Raw genomic sequence first — 18,920 nt, 5'->3', positions numbered from 1 at the left:
TAATCATTTTAGTCTGCTGATTTGCCTTTGGTACTGCAGTTTTATAGAGTCACGGAGTTTATCAGTGGCAGAGGTGACTCAAACACAGCGTGACCCCTGTGCAGCCCAGCCCCTCTGGTCACTGAGCCACTGGGGAGGAACTCCAGGGGCCTGAGCTGTTTCCAGCTGGGCTATGGCTGATCACTGGGCAAAAATTGTTTCCGATTTCTGCCTGTTCTGATTGGGTTGATCTCTGCTCTTATGTCTGACACAGATTCTGTGTTCTGTAAGTAACACTAAATTTCATTGGATGACATTGTAGGGGAGTATTTTGTTTCTCTTATTGAATTGTTTATATGTTCCCATTTAAGTAATAAAATGAGAACGGGGAAAAATGGGGAGACAGTATTACAACTGTAAAATTCCTTTAGCACTACTTCTAGGATCCTCTTTTTCTGGGAAAATACATTTTCACCTATAAATGTTCATCCATCTCAGATGTCCCCAGTCATCATCTCCAATGCAAGATCTGACTATTGCAGCTTCCACTAAAATACTGGTTTCCCTGGAGAAAGTAATTAATATGTCCTCAAACCACTTGTTCATGGCACTAATAACTCTTGGTTTTGAAAACAGTGGAATTCTCTGGTGGCCGAGTGATGCAGTTGGAATTATTGTCAAGAGGAACAAATGAACAAAGCCAGTAAATCTGTGACTTTAGGCAGGCATTTTACCTGGAGTTTAAATCTTTAACAAACACCTGACAGTAATACTAGTGGTAGCACTTTGAAAGGTGCACGCTGAATAACCAGGCATCACTGATACTAAAAACACATAGCCTGGATGTAGTTAATATTTATAAAGAAAAGTATCTTGGATACTTAGTTCTGGCAGCAGTTTAATCTGTTCAGGAATATAGTGGATAATACATATTTATACAGAATATTGATCACTGAAAATATTTTCCATAATCTTTCTGCAACAGACAGTACCTCCTTAATAAAACTGGATGAATAACTAACTCTTGAGAAATGACTCCCAAATTCATAATTAGAAGTTTTTAAAAAAATTTCCTAGATTGTCTGGAATAGAAGCCTGAAGCAGAGCATGCGGATAACAGAGGCTGTAGGAATGGCTGCCTGCTTTGTTCTCTGGCAGATTAGTTTCTGCAGTGGGTACCCAGAGAGCAGGCTGGGGAGTAGCTGGGTGTTAGATACTGTGTGTCTTGCATTTCAGGGCCCTGCAGAGAACTGCACTGTGCGGAGGCTCTTCTGGCTGTAGATTCTTTTCCCCTCTTTGGCCAGTCTTTTTGGATGAACAGGGTGATGGAGCACTCAGACAGCCTTGACAAATCCCCATGGTTTGCATCCCTCAGAGTCCTCTGGCAAAGCACCTGGCAGGGTCTGCACCTTTTGTTCCTCCAAGCTGAGGGGGGAAGATGTGGTCTCTTAGGCTGTAAGCGCAGAGAATCAATGGGAAAGTGAAAGAACCTGATCCAAAGTCCTTTTTTCTTGGGTTTTATTTTTTTCAGTCCATTTTCATTGATTTCAGTGGGCCGTGAGTCAGATCCATACGGCCTGTTACATGGTGTGTTGGCCCAGGACTAACAAGAGTGCAGATACTTTCTTCTTTTGAAGTCATTGGCTGAGGCATTCACATAAATCATGGATTTTATTGAAACTGCGATTAAACCAAACCAGGCTTAATGCAGACTGAAAGCCCTAGAAATTAGTGTACAGGGGAACATGGAGGGAAAAGCACAAACTTAGCCATCCTTCCAAGCAAAACTGAGAAAAGAACTGTGTATATGATCGAACAGCATGTGAATATTAATGCACAAAATCCTCTGAGTCCCCAGTTCCCTGATGCAATTATTTTCTATTCACATTAATTGTTCCTAACAGATGACATTAATGACTTTGAGTTAAAATGTGTGCAGAGCAGGCCTTCAGGAGATCAATGCTGGTTAAAAATAGGGTCACTTTTGCAATCATTCACGCAAGGTGTAACAGCTCCTAAATAAAACAACATTAACATGTTGATTGATTTATAAATGTTAATTTTGTAGTTCATTTTTATGGGTTTTTTTTCCTGAAACCTGTCAAACTCTGTGGATAATGGTAGGACTCATGTTCATTTGTTATTGTTATGTGTGAAGTGATGATAAGTTGCAAAGGAGTGACTAGAAGAAAAAGTAAGAGTTTGTTTTGGATGAAGAACGATCTGTCCTCAAGACAGGAAGTCTTGGACAAAGTAAGCACAAAGAGCAACATTTCAAATTAGAACAAATCCTCTTTTACCTCAGGCTCTTAATTTCCCTTGAAATTTAACAGCAGAGTTTGGAATTTTAAAAATGCTGATCTGCTGAATATCTGACAAATGCTTATGCTTTGCTCCTTCCCTTCTGCCCCCCCCCAGAAACTCCATTCACGCATCTTGGACCTCTCATCTGGGGATTTGCTTTCAGAAGTAGAACGAAACCGAAGCCTGGTGCAAGCTCGGAGTGCTGATGCTCAGATGCTCGTGAGTGTTTGTGCTGCCCTCGTTCCCCTCATCTGGAACCTCCTTCTCTCCTCGGAAGTCTGGTGTCAGGGAAGAGCCATAAAGCTGCTCTCTGAATTGAAACACGGTTGAGGCAGATAACAATGCTTTTACTTCCTTCTGTTCTCTGAAATTCAATATTGTGTCCTCGGTTGATATAGTGAGCAGATAGTGTCACTGTGCGCAAAAAAAGCGTAAATCTTAGCGGTGTCCCCAGTACACCTTTTTGGGTATTGATTACATCTCAGAATCTCTGAGAAATGGTCAAGGAGCTTTTTATTAAAGCCCATGCCCCGTATTATTCATCCCACTTTTATGATATATTATGTATGAACTTTTAAAAATTCATGGGCTCTGCATTTTCTTTTTCAGATGGAGTGAGCTTTGTGCTTATTTGGCAAAACGTTCGCCAGCGTGGCTTTCATGTTTCATTGTCAAAGAGAAAAGTAGCTTAAAAAACAAAAATCACATACAGGGAAACAAAGAGTACAAGAACAGAACATTGAACCTGCTTGTGCCTTTGATCTTGAAGGATAGTTGTGTCAACAAAAATGTAATCTCCCTTGTAATACCTACTTTAATGAAAAGGCATTGTTTCAAAGGTTCCAAAAAATGCTAACAACCTTATGCATTATATTTAATTAAGCCTTCAGGTTAAGTTGCTCTAATACAGAGTTTTGTGTCTTTAATGGTCTGATTATTTCAATTTTCTCTGATTTCTAGTGGAAATTACATTTTTAAGCTGTAATACTACGTTCAGGCCTTTTTACTCTAATTTCATTAAAGGTAATGACTAAGGAGTCATGATTGCAAAAAATTAAAATTTCACCGTGTCAGTTAATAGACCCATATGCAAGTTAAATGTATTTAATTAATGCATCATAAACATGCTATTCAAAGTACTTTCTTGAATAATTTAGAGAATAAAGGCAAATTGAAGGGGAAAATCCACTCTCTTAGGTAATCTGAATGCAATCTAGAAACTGAGTAGGTACCCTACTTCATAATCTGGACTGACATGGTATTTTTTGCACATTTTCTCCTCTCTTAAAGATGATTACAGTAATACACTGTTCTTCTGCTTTGCTTAGATAGCTCCATTTTTTCCCAATGCTGAACCTGTAGGACCAAATGCCTTCCTCCTCTCTGAGTGCTAAGGAAACAAAGTGAGAGGATGGAGAGGCTCTCAGAGTAGCTGAAGATGACAGGAAGGCAATACTTGTCTCTGTGCTGTGATCTTTTTCTTCCTGCAGGAGATTCTCAAAGGAGAGGATTTACAGGCATCCTTCCCTTGAATGCTGTGATGTCTGGGACACAGCCCAGTGTAAAGGGCAGAGTTCCACATGACATGTTTTCCCAATGCCAGAGCCAAAATGCAGTGGAATAGCCAGAACAAGCAGCTGCTGCCGTTGGCCTCTGTGCAGTCACCATCCCCAGGAGTGACACTGCCACAGCTGAGGAAGCTGATGGCAGGGGATCTCCCAGGGGAACCACAATGTCAGAAATAAAGACTCATTTGTCTCAGCAAAACAACAAAATCTGCTTTGGAGCCAAAGACACAGGCATCAGCCTGGCTGTGATGCTGGAAGATGTGTTCTTCCCAGAGCCACTGGATTTAAAGGCTGTTCCTCCTGCATCCATTTGACTTCCTAGGAGAGCATGCACCAATAATTCCCAGAGGTGAAATGTGCTCTTGGTGCCTCTAAATGATTTTCCCATTCATAGGTTTTGCCTGTGACGAAGAATAATGATTTGCCCTGTAGTTACGTTTGTCAAAACCAGAACATTATGATGTCAGTTGAGCGATGAACAACTGTACTGATGAACTCCTCAGCAGTAAAAATTCTGCTCTCTCCCATTCAGCTGAAAAAAAGGTTCAACTCCAGTCGTAATAAATGGGAGGAACATGGGGGAATAAATGGAAGAAATTAGCAGAAGGCCAACAAACGTGTCAGTGCATAAGAAGTGCCTACAAACTGAGTGTTGTTCCAAAGATTTCCATAAAGAAGCTGTGTCTAGGGCATACACAGCCTTGATAATTTTTTTATGGATTCAATAACTTTAGATTTCTTGTTTTTTCTCCTAAGTTTAAATTCTTCATTTAAGCAAAATTAATTTGAAGTGTATCTACATACAAAATTCAATAAATATTGTTTCAGTTTGCCTTAATGAAATCCAAAGGGAACTTTTATTGCGATGGCACAGAAACATAGATTCAGTTTGGAAGGAAAAGACCTTTATGATTAAGATCAAAAGATCCAACCTTTCCCCCACTACTGGGTGGAATGGTCCCTTGAGATCACTAAGTCCAACTGTTAATCCAGCAGAGCCAATCCCACCACCAAGCCATGTCCCCAGGTGCCACGTCTACACAGCTTTTCAATCCCTCCAGGGATGGTGACTCAACCACTTCCCTGCTCCGTTGCTTGACAACTCTTAGTGAAGGAATTTTTCCTAATATCCAATCTGAACATCCCTGGCACAAGTTGAGGCTGTTTCCTCTTTTCCTATCAGTCTCTGCTTGGGAGAAGAGACTGACCCCCACCTCATTACAACCTCTTTTCATGTAGTCATGTCTGGTGTTCCTGGTAATTAAAATGATGTCTGATTCTGTAAGGAAACTGGAGAATAGTGCAAGCACTTAACACTAAAGAAGCTCCAATGCTGTTAGGCTCAAGAGTATTAGTTTGAAAACAAATTAAAGGCATCCTAGCTACTCCTACGGAGGTTTAATATTTTACCTAAAGTGCTATCTACTCTTCATTACTCTCTTCCTCAAAGCTGGCACTTAGTCACAGTCAGCTGAAATTGCATTTGGAAAGGGGCGATAACTACACAAGTACTAAAGGCAGCCATAAAGTGTCAATAAATTGCATAAGCAAGAGGCTTCAGCTGTCTGCAAGCGACACGAAGATGGATTGTCCTACGTCAGAGAGTTTCTTAGACAAAGCTTTGAACTAGATAGGAAACCAAAATTAGACTGTAATGGAGAGATTCCATTCTCAGTGGACATTCTACTCAGGATACTAAATTAATTTACCTTGTCCAGGCTGTGCAGCCTCATCTGTTACATTGTGGGGCTATAATGCAGTTGTCAAGATGTACTTGTATTCTTATAACTTTGTTTTCTGTATCTTACTGGAACACGCTGCTTATGTATGAAGCATAATTCAAATAGACTCAGAATAATCTTTGCCAAAAGAAGAGCAGAATACTAGTCCAAGAATAAAGAAGAAAACATTGAGGATTGTGGACTTTTTTCCCATGACAAATGAAATTGTTAGCAATTTTAAATTTAGTTCTCTGTATTAAATCCGCCAGATGCTAAATTGCATGAGAGGAAGGCGTAAGTGGCTTACTTGCTTTTTCTTTGCCATTCTTGATCAAGGGGAAGTTAAATGATCGTTTTCTACCCATAAGATATTTCAATTTCTACCCGTCTTTTAGGAATGCCAGCAGAATGTGAAATCCAGCATACCTGTCTTGAAATGCCAGAGTCAATTAAACATGACAGGCTCTAGCCGCCTGTATCCTCGGAGCAGCTGCAGTAGCAGTGAACTCTCCCTCTCAAGTGCTTGCAGTGAATATTCCAGTGGTTCCTCCTACACATGGAATGATGGAAAGACAAGTAAAAGGGTAAATCAAATTAATTTTCTTCAAGTATTACCTCAGGTTAATCTGAAACAAGAATAATTGAAAAGCTGCCTGTTTCAGAAGTTTTTTTACTTTTCTCTCTCTTTTATATTGAAAAGAATTGTCACTGAAGTTAACAGTTTAACCTCCCCCCCATTTAATTTTTTTAGCTATTCCTTTATCATTCCAGCTTACTTACAGTATCCTCATTTGTTCAGACATTTATTCTGCCTTTCATAGTCCAAACTGCTCTTCTTCTTTATCTTAATCCTTCCATTCATATTGTTCTTCCTACAGGTTTTTAATGCACTGCAGCCTTCACACCACTGTGAAATCCTTTATTAAAAAAGAACTTTGCTATAAATAGCAAAGAACGGAATGGAATGCCCTTATGCAACTCCTTTATCTCTTTACCAAAATGGTGACACTTTTATCGACAGCACTTGTAACACAAGTGATTTTTATTTTCTTTTGACAGTCATCCGTGAGATGGGATAAAAGAATAAGCATTGGTTCTTCGCTCCCGAGCAACCTCTCAAGTCCTGCAGAAGATCTACCTCCAACTCGTATCAAGGAAAACCATATCTTAGAAGGGCTGAAAAAATTGCAGGAGCAAAAAATATTACTTGAACCACCTTCAGTAATATCAAAATGGGGTTACAAGGATTGCATGAACTCCAACGAAGGAATATATTCCCCTGGAATTAAGTGTGGCGGCCATAATGAACAGGCTCATTGTAAACCAATGGAAATGGGAAGTATTTGCATTGAACACAACAAAACTTTCTCTTATGATTCAGATTCACATGATGATGCAGATGATGACTCTTCGTCCTTACTGTTGCTGCAGGAAGTTCCAAGTAAAGACTGCAGGACCTATTGTAACAAATTAACGCATAGCATTTCTGACAGTCTCTTTGATTGGGATCCTAGCAGGAAACATTTGCCAGAAAAAAGTTCGTTTTTTAATTCGAAGGAAAGACCTGAGAAATTGACTAGTTTTGTCAGTGGATTTCAGGCAGAAGTAAAGTCATGCAACAGAGCAAAGCTGCCTGAGTTACAGTTAAATCAAAGCCATTCCAATATGGGCTGGAAGGGTTTTAATTTTCAGCTTTCAGACACTGATGACAATGAAGTCCTGGATGAATTGCATATAGAAAGCAGTGATGAGAAAAGTCCCTCAGATATATTAGCAAATCCCTTTCCTGAGAAGTATGCAAAGAGCTCTGACTTGCTCAAAGTCACAGAGAATTCTCAGTTTGTATCTACTGGCAAAGCAGAGAACCAGATACCTGTTCACTCAGACATTAGGCCGAAGACATGTAATTTCATTAAACAACAAAAGGTTATAAAAAAGACCTCTTCTGAAGAGTGCATTACAGTAATATATGATGCCAAGGATGGTGAGCCAATTGAATTCAGCTCACATCAAACTGGAGTTGTCACTGTAACAAGAAATGAGATTTCAATCAACCAGCCACAAACTACGTCCAGTGCAGAATACACTGAACTTACACCTCAGGGAAGAGCTGATTTGCAGCCAGGACCCAATGCTAGAAACTACGCTGCTTTAGAACGACAGAAAGATGAAACTGGGAAAAATACTCTTGAAGATAATACAGGGAATAAAAATACAGTTGTCCCCCTGCCCTGTGGTGAATCTTCACGCTGCGGAAGAGTGGCACAACAAAATACTTCACGACAGAAACTGGTGAAGCCAGTGTATGATGTACCATACAAGGCCAGTTCAAACTCCACTGTGCATGCAGGAGTCAATCAAAAGCCAAATGTAACTAAAATACCCAGCAGAGGTAAATTTTCTCCCCAAAAAACTCTGATGACTGAGAGTGGGGAGGCACCTGTAGCTCTGTCAGTGGGCCCCACAGCCCTTGAGAAATCACCTGCTGTGCCACCTGTAAAGCTTTCAAGATTCAAAAAGGCTCAAAGCCCACCTCGTCATTTTGATTCAAAAGTCGAATTTCAGGTTCCAAAGGCCCCTGCCCACCCACTGCCTGACTTGAAACGTCCTGGCAGAGGAGATGGGTCAAAGTATCCAAAGAGTCAGAGTCCAGCATCACCACTGTTGCCTCAGCACCTTATAGAGCCCAGTAGCTATGGGGAACCTCCAACCAGAGACTTTCATTGTGATCTAGCTACTGTAGAAGCCAGGTCTCCATCCCCACCCCTTCCTCCAGGCAGGTCAACATCCCTGTTGATTCGGCCTAATTATGCTAATTCTCCACCTCTAGCAGTAAAGTTAGGAGGAGCTGGTCCCACTGAAACAGCAAAAAATATACTGAAATCATCTCCATTAAAAGGGACTGTGAACTCTGGCTTTCATAATCAATCTAGTCATGAAATGCAAGCAAAAAATGTATCTTCTGGGGCCAAAATTGAATTATCTTACCTTCAAGAAAGTGCAGAAGGAATTATGCAAAATAAATGCACATCTCAGCAATCCCACAGTGCATGCCAAGGACTTTCCAAAGTTTCCACAAAGCAAGTCTGCCCAAAAAACCCTAATCAGGTGGGTCTCCACAGGAATCGTGAGTATTCCAGCACAGATTTTCAAGCAGCCAGGTCCTTTTCTCTAGGTTGTCCATCACTGGAAGCAACTCCTTCACAAGACACATATCCCAGCAAAAACAGTATTTCCAGTGACAGTGGGTTGGATCAGCTACAAGAGACGCCAAACCTTCTCCCCACGACTCCTCAATGTCACACGACGAGCACAAGTGAGCCTTTGCTATCTCAGGTAAACAATTTCCCGTCAGCGCTGTTTCCTACCAGTGATGCTGCACATGCCTCTCAAACCTCTAATGAGAGAGGAATGAAAACCCGTCTCCCTGTAGGACTGAAATTATTTGTCAAATCTCCCCAGCTCCTCCGCAAGAGCTCTACTGTACCAGGGAAGCAGGAAAAAGACAGTATAAATGCAGCTTCCAAAAGTAATGTGAGTTCCAGTAAGTACAAGCAGAGTGAGTCTGTGCGTGTAACCACCAAAGGTGCAACAGATGCAGAATTAAAGGACTCCAAGTCTGATACTGAAGTGAAAAATAATTGTGCTGTGGGACTTTGTATGGATACAGCATCGGCTCGTTCACATGAAAGCTGCGACTTGGTGGTAGACAGAGGAGATGGATTAGAAAACAAATTAGTTAAGAGGTCTGTTTCTTCTAGCAACAAGTCACACTTGAAGCCCGCTCTGGGCATGAACGGAGCGAAAGCTCGTAGTCAGAGTTTCAGCAGTCACACAGGGGAGAAGCCATCTGCCCCTGTGACAGAAGGTCTCGGGAAAGTACGGACTCAGATTATTACAAACACTTCTGACAGAGGGAATTCTCTAACGAGGCAGAGCTCAGCCATGGAAGGGCTTCAGGTCAAGGCTGCTCCTGGGACAGCAGTGACACCAGAGGCTCTTTCATATACTGCTAAACCCACAGAAAATGCTTATCCTAGACAAGGCTCTCTTGGAAATATGAGTAGTTGCAATAGTCAGCATGGAAGCCCAAGCAAATTGCCCTTCAGATCATCTCAAAAAGTAGACCAGTTTCACAGCACTTCAAAATGCGATGGAAGCAAACCGCTTACTCAGAAAGATGCACGCAGTCTATCTGCGCAGAGTGAGAAAAGCACTGAAAGCTTTAAGCATGAAGCTCTAGGTAAAAAAAGTGTTCTGTCAGCAGAATTGGAGTTAGAAGCCTCGGCTGCTGTACCTTCCAAACAAATTTTGTCCATCCAAAGCTTTGACGGAGTAAGGTGTCCTCATAAACTGGAAGCAACAAGGTCACGAAGGCAGCAAATGTCTTTAAAATTAGCAGAAACCCCTGAGAAGGTTAATGATCTTTTGAGTTCACCATCTCTGCAACCTACAATAGAGGAGAAAGTCATGTTATGCATTCAAGAAAATGTGCAAAAGGGTCAGGGACAAACCAAATCCCCCACTGTGGAGACTAAACAAAAGACTGGGCCTTCTATAGCCAGTTGGTTTGGCTTCCGAAAGAGTAAGCTCCCAGCACTGAGTAGCAGAAAGACTGATGTTCCTAAAACTAAGGTGGAAAAAAAGGATGCAAAAGTTTCAGGATTTGGAATTAAGCAGGCAAAATTAGAGAGAAGAAAAGAAAAGAAGAAAACTGAACAACACTGTGAAATAGAAAATGAAATTAACAGGAAAACAGACAATGGTGACATTTTATCAATGGAGGGCAAAATGATGAAGCCTTCCCAAGACCCTCCTGGTGAGGTTGAGTGTGAACAAGTCAGAGGTTCTACCGCAGCTGCCTACTCACCAAAAGACAGCTTTATGAGAGAGCTTTTAAACAGGTAAAACTCCAGAACACAACTTGGGATGTGTTGATGTCCATGTAGCTTTACAGATGCCCAGATGTGAAGTTCAGTGTATGTTCTTTTTGTGCTCAGAATGCACAGTAGCGAACAGTAGGTGCACAGTTGGGACTTGAATTTCTACAGGGCTAAAAAACCCCCAAAAACCATTACCAATGAGATGATAATATTGTTAATTTTACTTTGTTAACCAAACCATTGGTCTTTGAAATTAAAGATAGGCAAGTTACATTCCAGCTGATAATTCAAATTATTCCAGAAATCAAGAATCTAGGCAGATGGTGTGTAAAGGTAGAGGGTAATTAGGTACATGTTTCAATGTATTCCATCTTCCTGTATTGTAACCAGAAAACACATATTTGGTAACTTGTCAGAATTAATTACTTTTCCAGCTGTCACAACCTTTGGTCACAGAAGAACTTGGAAGTTGGTATATTGTGTGTTCACATTTGCCCCACAGCAGTCCCAAATATCATATAAATCATCACGTGTGAAAGGCTAAATTGATATACTACCTGAAATTGCAAGTGACAGGTTTGATCAAGGCTAGTTAGAAACATTTATCACTCAAAGGTCTAGAGACAGAAAGATACAGAGGGGTTACTTTAAGCATTAAAGGAATGGGAAAGTAGAGTGATTGAAGAAGGGCAATGCAATTTATCAGAGGAATCACTCTCTACCTGCAGAGTTGATAAGAAAGCAGCTCAGCAGACAGAAAGTGGATCAAATAATGTTTCCTACAGGAGTGTGTCGAAGGGCAGCTCCCAGGGCTCCTCTCTTCACGGCAACTCTATCAGCTCTCAAGGAAACCACAGGAAAAACAGCAACACAAAAGCTGATATGGAAATGCAGAATCAGACCCTGGTAAGTGCTTCAGTACATGGAAATATTATTACCTTCTTTTTAACTTCTGGATGTGTTTCTTACTGCCATTGCAGGCAAACAGGATAATAAGTGTTTATATATAAGATAGAAAGATTTTGTGTAGCTAGAGGATTGTGAATTAATGCAAAAGTGGGCAGCTTGGCTATAAGGCCACATTATACAGATAGTCATGAAGATTCTACTGCTTCTGCTGGCAATTCAGTTCCAGTGAAGATACATGCACAATGACAGTCGTACTGTAGTAGAATGAAATAATAGGACCATTTTTTTATTATTATTTTTTCCCCTTTCCCTGAAAATTGCATACCAGCAAAGAATATTCCTCTGAACATTATAGGAGTTATTAAGCCTAAAAAGTGCACTGCTGATGTCGAAAAGGCAAATTATTTGACCACATTTGGGAATACTTGTCACTTAAGAGGGAATGTTCGAACGCAAAAACATACATTGGACCTGTCTCACTTTTGCCATTAAAAATCTCCCTGTTAATGGCCTGTAGTTAGTTTTATATTTCAATAAGGTTCTACCAGTACCTGATAATTTCATATACTCAGAGAGGAGGAATGTTTTAATGTAAAAGAAAAATTAGCCTGTTTTCTTTTAGCTGCTAGAGTCTGGTTCTGGACTAACTTTACTGCATTGAGAGGTGTTCACACAGAGTCTGGGATTGTAACCTAAAGTCAGGCTGAAGGGGTGCCCTTCCTGGTGAAGCTTCTTTTAATTAACCTTAGAATTTAATGAGCAGTGTCTTGCCTGGCAAGAGCCTTTCCCATGATGTTTTAAAGTCAAGCACAAGGAGAAGAGAGATGCTTTAACCCTATAGCATTCTTTCCTCATTCCTGAGATACCTGTCTTGTCCATATGATTACAATTATTATTAACGATAACCACAATTTTGACAAACAGCCTGGAAGCTTGTGCCAAATATAATATTTACTCTGAAGCTGAGGCTGTTACTTTTGTTGTTTTGATAGAACTGAGTACTGAAGTGCAGCACATACAACAATTTCATCTGGGGAAATCTGAAATACAAATTCTCTGGGAATATTGCAAAAAGCTTTGTAATGAGAGCTGAAAACCTCTTAGCTTAGGGCTGGTGTTGTGGATGCTTGAGGTCAAGGCATTCCATACACAGTTTCAAATTCAGGCAATTTTTTTTCCTTTTTTTTTAACTTTAATACAGATATCTTTGCTGAGAACATCTGCAAGGTCATTTTTTTAAACTTACAGGGAACATATGCAAAATGAATGTGTTTGAAAACTTTCCTCCTGACTCCTCTGGTATCATCTCTTTGAAAATGTAGATGTCTCCTGCATTATAAAACCACAAATTATAAGCATATCTAAGGCTGTCCTTGTAGTGTCACTGAAAGGAAGGAGAGAGAATGAAAGTCTGGAAATGTGCAATATGCAGGAAATTCAATCCAGCTGATCTAGAACTTAGATAGCAAAGCAGAGCCCCTTATCAGAGCCACTCAGTTTAACTATGCCCCATTTAATATGGTCCTGACAGCTTAGGGTATATCTTCACTGTACAGAAGTACAAAAAACTCTACACATTGCTCCTACAATTTCTTTCTAACTTATTATTTTCTAATGCTGCAATAATTTGCTGTGCTTTTTGTCTGTCATTTGGTGAAGTCTTTCTAAATGCTGCAGTAATAAGTCTTTTAAGTATATCTTAAAGAAACACACTTCATTTTATGAAGGAACTACAAAGACTGTCCTTAATGTATGTAAATAATGGAGAAATGCTAATTATACTGTTTAGTTTTTAAGGACATGTTAGTCATGGTGAAAAGGCATTACTTCTGCTACACCATACAGTCTTTTGTTAGCAGGGAAACAAAGTATTTTTGTATGGTTTTTGAAGATAAGGTTACATTTATATGTTTCATTTTTTTGAGTTTCATATTGTGTTTACTGTGGCACTTAATTCCTGAAAGAAATATCTAGTGCCAAAAGACTGATGACATCTAGAATAACGAGATTTGAAGTGTGCTTACAGTTATTAATGCTAACTTATGAAAGAGATATACCTTAAGATTCCTCAATATGTGGTGTTTCATCTTGTCCTCCAAACTTTTAAAAGAAAAACAATGCAAAGTCTTTAAATTCAAAGTTCATGAATCTAATTACTGTCATTTCCAGTTATTCTTTGGTGTCTGCTTGCTTTGAAGCAGATTGCAAAGGGCTGGGAGATAACTGTGACTGAGAACAGTCCCATGCAGTAGAACGGCCTGTTGTGCATTTTTTTTTTTTTTTTTTTGCTCATAAAGAGACAAAATTAATGCTTTTGGAGGAAACAGCATAAATCTTTTGAAAAGCCCTAAACCAGGAAGATTTCTCTTCTTTTCTGAACAATGCAAAGTGCACTCAGTCATACGGTTCAGTGCGGAAGCTGCTGTGTTTCCAAACTGCTTATCAGATATATACTGCTGCTTTAAATCCTGGCCAGAACAGTTGCTAACATAAATTTTCTAGCAAGATTTTTTCCCTTTAAAAGCTATTTAATTTTTGATGATTAAATCACTTTTTCTATGATGTGCCAGGTAAAGGCTTGAGGCACTATTATGCCATAACATATGCACCGTTCACCTCCAATTTCTGTTCATGCAAAGAATGTTATTGCTGGACTGCCACTGAATTTATGGAAAAAGCAATGTTCCACCAATGGTGGCCTTGTGCATTCACCTTCAGAGGGAGACACTTCCCGTTAGTGTTCATCAAAAAAGCACTTTGCTCTAGAGGCCAGCCAGCAGAAATACTTAACACTTTAGCCCTACACCAAGGATATTCCACGTTCTCCAGTACTTTTTCATGTCCTTGGCTGGAGCTTAAAGTGAGATACGATCATTTTTGTGCTGCGCTGCTTCATTTCATCTTTGTGATTTTATTACAGCCCTGTGTGATTTAAAACAGCCACGAGCTTCACTTTGTGAGGTGGAAATGTGGCACCAAACCCAAGACACCGGTAGTTTTGTGTGGCACTCACTCCGTGTGCGCAGTCTGTGTGTTTGGGGAACACCCAGGGATCTATTGCAATATTGTGAAATGTCACAGCAGCACTTGGCCAGGCACTCTGCAAATGTGAGAAACTCTTCCACCTGGAGCTGGATGCCAAGTGAACACTCGCCTCCTCATTTTCCATAGCCTGAAGAGAGGCACTTCGTAAGAAAGAAAAGATGTCATCAAATCCCTTAGGATTAAGAGAGGATAAAGGCACTTTTAAAAATCTAGAGAGCAAGTCTTTGGTGTCATGCTTGGGCTGCTCACAAGAGGTCAACAGGGCTTCAGCAAGCAGGATTTACACTGTGATGGAAGATATGTCATGCAAATGATGATAAATTCCAGTGGTTTAGATTACAAAATGTGGTCTTCTTATTGTGAGCGTGCTGTAAGCAGTTTAAAACAGCAGAGAGTGATTAGCAAATAATTTAAGATCCCTGAGATACTGAAAGCAATTTTTTTCTGTGGTGCTGCCTTTTCTTCTCTCATCACCCTGGAAGTATCTTTATTCCTATTTGATTTATGTAGCATGGCAGAAAAATATGTCCTCGGAACTGAATTGTGGCCACTGATGGCACGTGATGGAGAGGGATTTCACTGTGTGCTAGGGAGCGACTCAGATTATCTGTGCACCTGGGAAATAGGAGTGCAGAATTACAGGGCAAAGATACATCTTTGAAAAAACCTATAATATCTGAGGGATTTGAATAACACAAACTTGAATATCACATACAGGCTCTTAGAATGCACTGCGTTCTTAAATGATTTTTTTTCTCTCTGTCTAGCTAATAAATGCTTCTAAACAGAGGTGGAAATAAAAACACCAAAGTTCAGTGTTTGCAAACTGAACTAGAGAGATACCACACCGTATATTAGTTTTTTATTTTGAAGAAGTGCTTCTTCCAAGGGTATTTTTCATTGCTGCATATTTTGATTTTGAATGAAATTAAAGTTGTTATCGTCAGATATCGTTCATAGAATGACAGGTTATATATTCCACCCTTAGCTGCCATGTAACTTTACTGTGATTTATTTCTGCAAAACATTCTGTAGTTGTTATGAAGCAACAAATACAGAGTCACAGATGTTCTCCACTTTTGTTGTTGCACTGTGTACAGGCTAAAGTAGTCACAGAAAACCTGCAAGAAGAAGAGGAGGACGCCATGACAAGGACTACATGTCAGAGTCATGTGATAGGTACTAAATTCTATCTTACACTGGATTTTATTGTTCTCAGTTCTTGCAAAAAAGACGTTTGATTGTCATTACTTTGTTTGTTTGCCCCCTCATGTCAGCTTTAGCCTTCACTTAGCTCCTGGATAGCCAGATTTCATCAGATGCATGAGATGAGCACATAGCATTACATGGTGGGTCAATGCAGTGTTTGCCTGGAGGGCCTTGGGATCTGGTTATGAGAGATCATTTCAGCCTCCAAGAACGGTGGGTTACATACAGAGGCTTAGCATAAGGGCTGTTGTGCATGACACTTTCAGTGGGAATAATACTGACATACTGTAACTCTGTCATCTGGCCTTGAATCAGTGAAATTCAGAATAAAATTTAAACAGCAGAATAATTGTTGTGATAAACTAAACCACAAGGAACAGCAAACAGGTGTCTGTTCGGAGGACCTTAAAGCTGTTATTGAAAATAAAGTTGCCTTTGCTGTAGAAGAGTGGTACCATCCACTCTTGGCATGTACTAATTTTTAATCTCAGTACATGTAAAAATATATAATAGGCAATGGAGGACAAAACAGAAGTCTAAAGTTTGTATTAGAGCAGTGTTTCACCGATATAAGGAACCAACTGAGCAAGAAAGATTCACCTTTAGCAAGTTCCCTTTGCAGATAGAGACTGCTGTAAAAAATGTCATAAAAAAGATAAAGTCTGATTTCCATTTTTGCCAGAATCTCTTCCATTTCACTGGTACTGCCAACCCAGCAAGTGCAAACTGAGGTATCATGTCAAAACACATTTCTTTTGGGGGCAGTAGGAAAATGTTTGCATGCTTCATTGACTTGTACAGCCCTTTCAGTCCCAAATCCAGACAAATAAACTCTGGCTGTGTTACCTGAAGGAAAGATCCTGAAACTCTTCCCTCTCTGAGAACTCAGCCATAACCTGGCTCCACGACAGCAACGGAATAACAAGAACTGTGCAGTGTAAGGCTCTGAGGGCATTCTGTCACTAGCCCTGCAAACAGAAATTCATGCCTCTCATGCTGTGCATAAAGGGCTTATTTTTTGTTACCAGATATTGCCCAGCAGAGAAAACCTCACCTAAGATTGTTCAAAATTATTTTTCCTCATGCTGAAATAATTACTTTGCCTCCATCCCAAAAAAATCCTCAAAACTTTTACTTTGAATTATGTGACATGTTTCAATTTTTTAAATCTAAATTTTTTAAATTCAAAACATAAACCAAAACAGCTATTTCCATAGTTTTGGATTTTTTTCATTAAAAGACTCCAGAGCATCCTTGTTGTTCATCAGTGTAATTGGTGGTTGTGGCTGAGGACTAGTTGCTAAATTTTGATATTTTATTTGTTATTGGGTCCTGTAATATATAGTTCTAGTGGCTTTTGAGGGTATTAATATTTTACTCCTCCCACAGACACCAAATCTGAGTCTCTGACAGAACATAGTGGTTATGGAGGTTGTCAGATGCTTTTAAAATTCCTTGACAGAGCTTCTGGCATTTTTCTGATCCAAAAGTTCCTATAGAAAGATACTGACTTTTTTCCTTGCTGAAACTCTAAGCTTCTCACGCTAACTTGTTCCATAGCCTCGCCACCCTTGTAGTAAAGAATTTCTTACTAATTCCTAAATCCACTCTCCCTCAGCTTAAGGCCATTCCCCCCTTGTTTCCCCAGAAAACAAAGTTCACTGTGGTTTTTAGCTGTATTTTAATGCATTTATTCTACTGGGCTTTATCAAACAGACTTAGAGCTGAATGTATAGTAGAAAGGCTATGATTAAGCAGGGAAAATGGTTTTTATGCAGCAGGAAAAGCACGTGTTTCCGTAGTTGTCACTCAAACAAGTAAACTGATAGTGGTCCTGCCCAGTTAACCAGTAAACAAGATACTAATAACAGTCTTCTAGGTAGGTGTCATGTGAGACAATTGTGGTTCATCATCTTCTAACAGTGAGAGACTCCTGGGGATGAATCAAAAAATGTGTAAAATACCAGTTGGTAGGTTTTTAATTGTCAGTTGCTGATCTAAACCAATTTGAGTATTTTGCTGGCTCTTCAGATTTGCTCAGTTGAAAGAAAGCAACAATGCCCAGTTACATTCAATTTCCCTCCTCATATACTTATATCTCAGGAACACATTGCCATTTCCATGTGAAGCAGTCATTATATTGCAATATTGGTTTTCAAAATACATTTAAACCATTTTGGAAGTTCTTTTAAAATGTTACGCCCTAACCTTTGCTACATGTAGTGTCAGTGAGGAAGCCCAACATGGTCGTGGCAGCAGAGATGCTGCCAGTGCTCCCACCCCCACAGACAGCAGACCTGAGGACCCATGAGCATCCCTATGAAGTCCAGTCATCCTCAGAGCTCTCCCCTCAATCCCTTTGCAATAAAGTAGTTGTGTTTTGGAAGACACATGAGGTGGAAAATGCTAAAGTACCCAGTAAGAGGAAGGACATGATGAAAAGGTTGACTTCCCCTTCATGTCATAACAGACTCCCCAGCTCAGACAGGTACAGCAAGGTCTTCAGGTATTCCTATAAATAAAATTCCTTTATTGAATGCACAGATGATGTGTCAAGCTCCTGACAGTATTGTTCCCGTGTAAACATAAAAAAAAGGCACCTTCATTTTACAAAGAAAAAGAATTCTGTTCCCCTCAAGGGAGTAGAAGTGTCATTATTTGTCTTGAATTTCCCCATTGTCACAATGGCCCAAAAACTTACAAGACAGTTACAGATGACACCTTTACATACAGAATGTAATAATTTGACATCATGAGAGGAACAAAGCATTTGTTTAAAAGTTCAATATTTCATATTTCAAGTGCTGTTTCAAATTAGCAGCTACTTCTCCTGGAAAAGTGTGATTATATTAATTACAATGCATTCAGAATTTTCATTGATAAACAGCTTCAAGGGAAAAGTCAAAAATCCATGGCACGAGTAAACAAATGCTAATTACTGAAGAATTCATTCTTGCAGAGAGCTTCACATGGGAATACTTGGGTATGCAGCAACACTGGTTTTGGGTATACACAAATTAACAGGCTGTTTTCTTTTTGGGAATATATCTGTAATGAACAGGAAATTCAGTTGTAATTAATCATATCATTCTTCAGTGTTGGTATGAACCTCTGCCGAGGCAGAAGGGAAAGACTGAATGTGCTATTTTCTCAGACAGCAACACTTCGGTGATTTATCAAACTCCAGTTTGAAATTTGCACAATAATGATTCTTCTGGGTCCAGTTTCCTTTTCTGTTACCCCGAATGGGTGAAATTATGCTAGAAGAGCAAGTCAGAATGGAATAAGCTTTTTGCTAATGA

The 18,920-nt window shown here is 39.8% G+C and overlaps 1 protein-coding gene across 10 annotated transcripts in view; it reads left to right on the top strand.

The window, feature by feature from the left end:
- The window catches only part of NCKAP5 (NCK associated protein 5), a 376,987-nt gene that overhangs the window by 310,874 nt on the left and 47,193 nt on the right, over window positions 1-18,920 (top strand). For 9 of the 10 annotated variants that reach the window (XM_066190349.1, XM_066190348.1, XM_066190347.1 and 6 more), the window contains 5 exons: window positions 2,398-2,502; window positions 5,968-6,156; window positions 6,632-10,476; window positions 11,184-11,361; window positions 15,510-15,588. In XM_066190349.1, coding sequence (XP_066046446.1) covers window positions 2,398-2,502; window positions 5,968-6,156; window positions 6,632-10,476; window positions 11,184-11,361; window positions 15,510-15,588 — 4,396 coding nt within the window. The remainder of the gene's footprint in view (window positions 1-2,397; window positions 2,503-5,967; window positions 6,157-6,631; window positions 10,477-11,183; window positions 11,362-15,509; window positions 15,589-18,920) is intronic. The other variant, XM_066190353.1, reaches the window with a different exon arrangement.

This window comes from Chamaea fasciata, unplaced genomic scaffold, assembly GCF_029207755.1.
Source record: "Chamaea fasciata isolate MVZ Bird 193981 ecotype frontalis unplaced genomic scaffold, bChaFas1.0.hap1 SCAF_8, whole genome shotgun sequence".
NCBI classification, from domain to species: domain Eukaryota; kingdom Metazoa; phylum Chordata; class Aves; order Passeriformes; family Sylviidae; genus Chamaea; species Chamaea fasciata.
This window is presented reverse-complemented; position numbering and strand designations above follow the sequence as displayed.